This window comes from Athene cunicularia (assembly GCF_003259725.1).
Source record: "Athene cunicularia isolate RWA chromosome 6 unlocalized genomic scaffold, athCun1 chr6_part1, whole genome shotgun sequence".
NCBI lineage: Eukaryota > Metazoa > Chordata > Aves > Strigiformes > Strigidae > Athene > Athene cunicularia.
In genome coordinates this window covers 3,754,347-3,762,871 of record NW_020799105.1, presented here as the reverse complement: position 1 = coordinate 3,762,871, position 8,525 = coordinate 3,754,347, and the positions used below count along the sequence as shown (strand labels likewise).

The 8,525-nt window shown below is 37.8% G+C and overlaps 1 protein-coding gene across 4 annotated transcripts in view; it reads right to left on the bottom strand.

Annotated features, from left to right (window-relative positions):
• Positions 1-5,628: 5,628 nt before the first annotated feature.
• Positions 5,629-8,525, bottom strand: part of MYOZ1 (myozenin 1) — a 19,927-nt gene continuing 17,030 nt past the window's right edge. For all 4 annotated transcript variants that reach the window (XM_026851718.1, XM_026851716.1, XM_026851719.1 and 1 more), the window contains 2 exons: positions 7,021-7,180; positions 5,629-6,190 (listed from right to left, as the gene is read on the bottom strand). In XM_026851718.1, coding sequence (XP_026707519.1) covers positions 5,959-6,190; positions 7,021-7,180 — 392 coding nt within the window. In that variant the 3' untranslated portion in view covers positions 5,629-5,958. The remainder of the gene's footprint in view (positions 6,191-7,020; positions 7,181-8,525) is intronic.

The following is an 8,525-nucleotide window of genomic DNA, read 5'->3' as shown; positions in this document are numbered from 1 at the left end:
TTGTTTGTTTCTCCTTCCACAGGCCACTTTGTTTTCTTAGCAGTGAATGATGTATAATCAGATTGTTGCTTAAGGCAGCAACTTCCCCCAGTAAGAAGGGGAATTCTGCAGAGTCCTTATTTACCCTTTTATGCAGAGGGATGTTTTGGAGCACAAGTAAAGCATTGCTTAGTGGGTAGCCTTTTTCACTGCTCTTAGTGCCCTCTTTGTATGTTTTTTTTCTCCCCAGCTACAAATGCAGGGACCCAGAGTGAAACAGTGGTGCTGCCCTTGGCTCATATCTGAGTCTGGGAAGAGCTGAGATCTTTGTCAGCCTTTCATAGTATGGTTGTGTCTACCCTCTCCAAATTTCCCCAAAATAACTGTTCCCAGTAGGCCTTGTCAGAAGAACAAAGAAGAATAACTATTTTGGTTTGGCACTAGAAGAAGAACTTATAACCATAAATTAACATCATTTATGCATTAATTTGTTCAATGTGGATTTTTGAAAGGCAAATGTTAATTATAACCACTGGCTAGAGCCATACCTGTAACATCTTATTTTTAAAAGGGTAGTTGTCCCTGTCTGAAAATTTATTTGTGTCAGTTGTCCCTGAATGTAGATCAGATAGAATTTTCTTTAAATGAAAAACAGACTTCTAAAATTTAAAAAAAATGCATAAAACATTTTGTAGTTTTTATTGTTAATCAAACGGTCAAAACAAAACCCAAAAAAAAGAGCCTGCAGGTTTTCTTCCAAAAAGTTGGAATATGTGCATTAAAAGTTTTGATATAAAGAATGTTTATAAAACATATCATTGAAAATTAAAGGAAGAATTTATATTTGAGAATTTGTTTATTAAGCTGACTGGAGCTTAGGTTGCGTTTAGGAGCATTGCTTCAGAGTGGTTCATGTAGTTCCCTTTACTGGATGTGTTAATTAACACAACATATATCTGAGCAAGTACTTGCACTCATTAAAGCATCACTTAGGATGTACTGCAAGCAGAAGGTGATCATCAGAAAGAAGATGACTCTTACTGTGTGTTAAATACACAGAGAGCAAGAGATATGGCATAAAGGCACTGCTAATTGATTAAATTAACTGAAGAGACTTTTACTGGCAGATATATGATGCCATAAATATAATTAACAGTGTCTCAAATCCCACATACTCAGCAGTTCACAAAAGTTGTAGGGTTCCATAAAATGTGTGCAATCTTGCTTCTGCATGTGTCTGCAAATTCTGCTTGATTATCTGTGGTCCTGGTCAGGCACATCTCCAAGACAGTATAGGCAACTTGTCTAAACTAGTTTGTAACCTGCAATTTGAGGATTTGGGATTGGATGAGATTGCATATAAATGTATTAATGTGCTGTGAGCCAGCAGGCTGTCTTGCAAACTTTTCTATTACTCATTCAAGAGAAATTAGCATATGTGCTGCTGATAGGCAGCAGTGAACCCCCTAAATTGCCAGAGAAGTGCTAACAGCAGCTTATTGTGCCAAGGGGCCGTCCTTTGGAAGTGGAGCGCTTGCCAGATAATTGCACCTGTGGCAGTCTTCTGTGAAAGAGAACATGCACTTGCAGAAAAGCTAGGCAGGAAAAAAGCCTCAGTGCAGTGAATGTTCAATCCTTGTGCCACAAGACAGCATTTTCCATGGAGGGATGGCCACATGCAGACCTCTTTGCTCCATAGCAGAATGATGGTGTTCAGGCTCTTGGCTCTGTCTGGTGCCTGGCATCTTGTATGATTTAAATATGATTTTTTTTTAAAGTCAAACAAGACAAAACCCATATTCTCTTAAAGTCTGAAACTGTTCCAGATTTTATTTCAGAGCATCACTAAGCCTAATGACAAAGCCATCTCCTCTAAATGCTCTGTCAATAACAATATCAAATCTAATTCCCAGATGTTAGTTCTATTAATTATATCATCATCCTCACTAATGGCAAGCTGCTCACATGAGAGAGACAATTATGAGATGCAAAACCTTTGATTAGGGAATACATTGCAGTCAAACAGAAGATTTTCTGCGCAACACAGAGAAGCATACCAACAGTGCTACTACCTGCTGAATATTGATGCCATCAGCTATAACTTCACGCAAGATTTTAAAATGTATGAGTCCACATTTATGAATAGTATTGCTGAGATTTTGTGAAGCACCCTTCTTTTACGTTAGAACGTGGGCACTATTTTTTATGTCTTTTCAGTGTCGCTTACATTTCAAAGCTTGGAAACTGTAAAACATTATTTCTAAAAATAACACTGTAAATAACTAAAAATATAAGAACTTTTTGTCATGAATGAAAGATCTGAATGTCACAAAATTCTATCCAATCTGTTTTTCATAGTCCAGCCCCTTTCTATTTTATGGGTTTTTGGCTGCTGTTCCATGGAGTATAAGCTTAATATCCAATATATCCTCTATGAGGGAACTGCAGCCTGACTTTACAAGAGGATGGGCTCAATAATTTGTTAGTTCTTTTCTATCTCTAACTACAATGATCCTGCTTAAAAGCACATGATTGAGATTCCATTCTAGTATGTGGGGGAAATCCACTGTAATTAAATCTTATAAAATCCTCTTATTCTCTATATAAATAATTCTCTGACATAGGCAATTCCCCTGAGTCTACATCATAGCACAAGGAAAACAAAGAACAGGAGCCATTACTTACTTCCTCTAAAACATTTGATCATTTTGGACAAACTTCTTCCCTGATTAGAGTAGCTATAAGCCTCATTGAAATTCATTATTTTTGAGACAGAATTTGGATTACCAGTTTTTCTTACTTTTAACGTTACCTTGACTAATGACTAAATTAGCATGTATCTTAACCTATGTAAACAAGAAGACAATAGTTGTCTGAATTGTTCTACAACATGTAGTGTTGTATTTCTCATTTTGTACTAAAAACAAAAGCACATAAATTCTGCTTGATAGGATTTGAGATTGAAAGCGTACTGGTAAAAGAACTACATGCCTCATTAAGCAAATTTACCAAAACTGAAGGATCCTCTTAGCTTGCAAATATGAATTATAGAAATATTATTAATAATTTGCAGTGATACCATACTAATTCCAAGCACACTGCAACTTTTTATCCCCACTTAGGGTTCGAGTTAATGGACTGCACAGACAAAAACTCTTGTCCAACAGTACATAATGAATCAGAGGGAGCTTTGGGTATATACCCAGGCCTTTGACCTACTTGCTGGATGATGCTGCTTTCCTTGTACATGAGAATTTTGAAACTACGCCACCAGAGAGCACTGTGTTATTTCTGCACAGTATTTCTTACCTTTCCCTGCATGTTTAAGGACCTATTTTATTTAGTCTATTTTATTATGCTCCAGTCGAACTCAAATGGTTGTAATTATTTTGGAATTCCCAGACATTTCAGTATCATTGCCCTGTGTATCAACAGCTCTTAGTTGCCCTGACCAGACTCACCTGGGACCTTTACCCCACTTATGGCCCAGAAACCCTATTTAAGCTCAGTCCCGGGCCTGGGGTCCTTGTCTGAGCGATGTTGTAGGAGTGCTGGCCTGCACTCTTATCTCCTGGGTGGACCCGATTCCTGTGTTGGAGATAGCCTGTCACCTAAATGGACTTTGGACTCACAGTATAGCGTGTGTCCAGCGCTGTTTACTTTTGCTCCTGGCCAGGCTCCATGAATAGTCCCTGTGCTTAATTCATCACCTTACCATGTCTGGTATAACTGATGGACCTTGTCACCAGCACTCAGCGCTGCCTGCCATGCTCAGACGTGGTGGGCTTGTGTGCTGGTTGGTGGGGGCACTGTCTGTGCCTGGGGCTCACCCCTCCCCGGAGCAGGCAGCTCTCTCTGCACCTTGACATATCTAACTGGTCCATGATCTGGAACACCTGCTACTAAAAATAGACCATGACATCCAGGTACCAAACTGTCTCATTTCTGCTGTTCCTCACATATTCACCATGAAAGCATCATGTGTTTCACTTAAAAAATAATATAATTCTGTATTGTGAGAGTCCAAAATCCATGTCAGAAAAGGAGAGGCAATAAATAACATATTTGGTGGGAAAATATTTTGATTAGTGTCACCTAGTTTTCTCTGAAATTTCCTGTCTTCCTGAACTTCTGGCATTCTCTTTGTAGCCTGGGTTCTTGGAATATAGTTAGAACACTTTTCGAACTGGAAATCCATCCCCCCTTAATTACAATGCAATTGAAAAAGCTAGATTGATTAAAAATGTTGGAAAACCTAACACAACCTTATCTCCAGACAGAGATCAAATACAGAATAAACAAGTAGTTTAGTAGAATGTGAGAATTGCCCATTTAAATGTCTTTCAACAGTGACATTTGCATGTATTTATGTAGGCATTGAAAAAGGAAATCAATAGGGGAAATATATTTTCAACTAATTCATGGATCCATTTTATCCAAAGTTTTTCTGAAGATTTGTTTTCAACTCAAACTTAAAATACTTTGTAGGAACATGTCAAAAACTACAACCTTTTTCATTTTTGCTGAAATGTTCTTCAGAAGATCAAAGCACCACCTTAATGTTTCTAAGTTTACTCACAGAACTGAGTTAGTGATATTTCTTAATCATTTAATAGGGCATATAATAAATGTTATTTAGCCATTTCAGTGGGAAGGTTAGGAAACTACTTATTCATTACTTCTGCAGCTTGTTATTATAAGCACAATTTTTAAGAGACCTCAAGGTAGCCCTGGCAGTAGCCTTTTGGAGGAGTGTAATAAAGCTAACCTCATAACTATCTAAACAGAATAAAAAACAAATACATGGTTGTAGGGATTTCTAGCCAAGAAGGAAAAACTCCTAAATTAGAAGTACTTCAGTGGAAGCTGTCCCTGTAAATAAGCTGTTTAGCTCTGTTTATAAGAGGAAATGTTTATCTAAAGAAGGCACCAGGACAGATAAATCCAAACCAGTCTCCATGCAGGCTGAGGTGTGTCAGTAAAACAGCACTCTTGTATGTTTTGTGTCAGAGTGCAGATGTCCATGAAACAGAAAGGTATTTAATGCAGAAAAATAAAGCTCTTCATTGTTTTTTTTCCACAGTGTCTGCCTTTCTTCCTATATGTGTGGCATCAGTAAAACTGTTACAAGAAATGGAATAGACTTTGATGCTGTGCATTTGAATAAGTAAAGCACTGTGCCAGATGTCAAATTATTTCTGTTATAATGAAAAATTTTTCTTTCTTGCTCTGTAACTATAGGCAAGTCATCTCACTTAGGTGTGCCTCTGTTCTTTCCTGACCTATTGCCTTCTTGGTCTCTCTATGTGAAAAAACTCTTAAGCTATCACCTATTTTATACTCTGTAGAACTGGGGAATCTTGGGTGACAGTGAAATATTGTAATGTCTGTTACACTGACAGGATGACTTACTATTTTATCTCTGATGCTGTTATGACTACCTGTATCATTTCCTCTCAAAGTCATCATTCTTCACCATCAGTTTTGCAGTGTTTATCCTAGTCACCTTGAAGTATTACGAGCATCCCCATCAGTCCCCAATCTTTCTTCCCATGCTAACAGTCTAGTTGTGAGATTTAAACGTCTGTTATTGCTAATCCCCAAATTGATTCAGCAGCCTTTTTTAAAGAGAAAACACAATGGCTTTTTTTCCTCTTGGTGTTTTATTACTTGTTAATATATGACAAAACAGATTTATTATGGAGCAGACAGGCAGCGTTTAACATTGCTAAACTGAAAATCACTTCCTAGTTTTGCCTTTTTATGCCCTGGTGAATAAAAAGCTCCTTTCCTTCAAACTGTTTCTGATATGGATTAACACCACAGCAAAGATAAGTTTAGAACCTGCTAAGAAATTGTCTGGGCTACGGACAAAAGAAAGGAAGGGCTGACAGAACTAGTGTTGCACTTTTCAGCTCCTTGATATCAACTTGCAAATAGAAAGGGCTGAGAGAAAAATAAGGCCTTGGCAATGGGGATTTACAGCTCTTCTGTTTCACCACTTCTTGGCACATTGACCTCAATATGGTACTCAGAGGAGTCTCCTGAAGGCATCCAAGGTATTGGGGTTCTGTTGAAGGAGGGTCTGTTGCTGAAATTTTGATTATATATCATGAGAGATTCTGGAAGCAAAGGGCAAATATCAAACTGAGGCACTTTGAAGGTCATCCGTTTGGCTGCTTTCTCGTAACCCCCATAAGGCATGGCAGTCCTGGCATAGAGGAATACGTGGAGTTAATGAACAGAGCATAGGTAAATGACGGGATTTAGAAAATAAATAACCAACGTTATTGAGACTGTAAATGTTACCACTGTTGCAGCCGACTGGCCAACAAACCCTTCCCAAGAACATATATGTATCCATTGCCTATGTACTAAGAAAGATTTAAAAACAACCCCCCCACACTGCTCCTGTACACTTTGTTCACCCCTGTTGCATCAATCTCCATCAAACTGTACACCTTTCACACTTGTTTGTACCCTCTACATGTAGGAGGCAGAGGCTGTGTTATTGCAGAAATGAGTGGGATTTGGCTTTTTCCTGGGTACTGATGTCCTGAGACTATGGAACTGAGTGGCAAAATTATATAGAGATGTTAACAGAAAATTGTTGCTACCCTAGAAATATTTGTAAAATTTTCAGTTCTTTTCAGAAAAAACAGGAAGATCCTGATTCTTATCTGAAGTACTGTGAAGTATATGGCTTCTGATCATACATATTTTTCCTGAACTCTTGAACTTTAAATGGCTGCAGTAATAAACAGTGGCAATTTAAATCTCCCTGGTCAAATGGGGTGAGAAAGAAAGGAAAATAGGATTAAAGTCCTCATATCCAGCTGTGTAGGTTTTCTGTCCATAAACTGAATTAAAATCTCTAGCTCTTAATATAGACCTCCAGACGTTTCATACATGGAGACTGTGTTAAGCAAAATGACATGTAGGCAAAACTTACTTACATTGCACAAGACAGGAGGGCTATGGCCACGATTATTGTGTTTTCTCATACTAAATAAATGGAATTGAATATCCAAGAAGACTTACCGGTTAAAAGACTTGTAGTGGGGGAAATCAGCTTTGGGACTGTATGACAGTAAGTCAATGGTGAACTGACTTTTGTCTTCAGGGCTGATACCCATAGCTCGTTCCCATGGGGAGATGTAAGTTTTAAATACAGTGATTTTTTTGCCTCCTGACTTTCCATCTGTAAACAGAAGAAGGTAAAACACTCTAGTTAGATGACAATTACTCTATATTTCATTTCTGTATTCTGCTGTTGGGAGTTGAGACACCAGCTTTGTTTCCAGATTCTGTAACTCCTAGATCAAGTCTGAGATTTTATGGTTGGATTTCTCTTTCAAAAGACTGGAAAGCAGGTGTACCACAATCTAAGAGCCACTCATCCAGAATTTGCATTAGAGCATAGATTTGAAAGCTAATTTTTCATTCTTCTCTGGTCGCTCAAATATCTTACCCGAAGAACCAATGGCCTTATCCCATCATCTCTTTCACTACTTCCAGGGAAGCTTTAGACAAGGCAAAATGCTATCTAATTTCATAGTTTTCTTCTCTGTCTGATCATAGCAGACATAATCCCTCCACATAAACCTCACCATCATCATGATATGCAATAAACAAAGCCCTGACTGTAAATTCCAAAATTAGGTTCAGACTTTGAAGTTGGATCTGACTGACCAAAAATCATCTTATTCAGGGTCTGGGCAACCCACAATCATCTTTACTAATATTTTCCTCAGTAGTTCATTCTTGAATGTTCCAAAATTGCCATCTCCCTTGTTTCAGTAATTTTATAAGTTGTCATTTTCTTTGTGATTACATGAAAAGATATTCATATTTTCCCCCTCCTGAACCAGAATGTTAGAGACAAGGCTGGTTCAAACACTTCAGGATGGCTAAAAGCAGTCTGAAAATATGATGGGGTATCTTTCAGGATGTTAAAATCCTGTCAATGGCAGAGCTGCACTTTGCTGTTAAGTCAGACACTTGATTGCCAAAAATTTTAGGTTAACTTCTGGCTGCGCCATTAGCAAATGGGCTTAGACAAGGTTTTAATTCTCTGCCTCTTTTTTTTTGCTTTTCTTTTTTTTTTTCTTTTTTTTTTTTCTTCCAGTTGTGTATAATACTACCTTGCTAATAAGAGCATTGGTTGTGTATTGATATGTAGCACACAAGATTTTCATCCTTCTTAAACCTTAAAATTCCTGAATAATGACTTCTCCTTAGCTTGATTAGAGTAGAAGGAAATAATAGGTTAAACGAGTTAGACATTCTGGTGCTTTCATGGTGCTACAGTTTGTGTAGAAAACATAAATCCTTATGAAATAAGTGGCAAAGAATGAACACTATTAGTCTTATCTGAAACTTCCTTCTTTATCACACTTTCTTTCTTTGTCTTGCTTATTTTCTTCAAACCTTGCCAAATCCTGGGCTTTCCTGGTTTCAGTGAATTGCAGACATATGCAAGAATCTCATTTTCATTAAAAAAATAAAAGCAACTACCCACCCCACCCCCCCACCCCCCTTCCTAT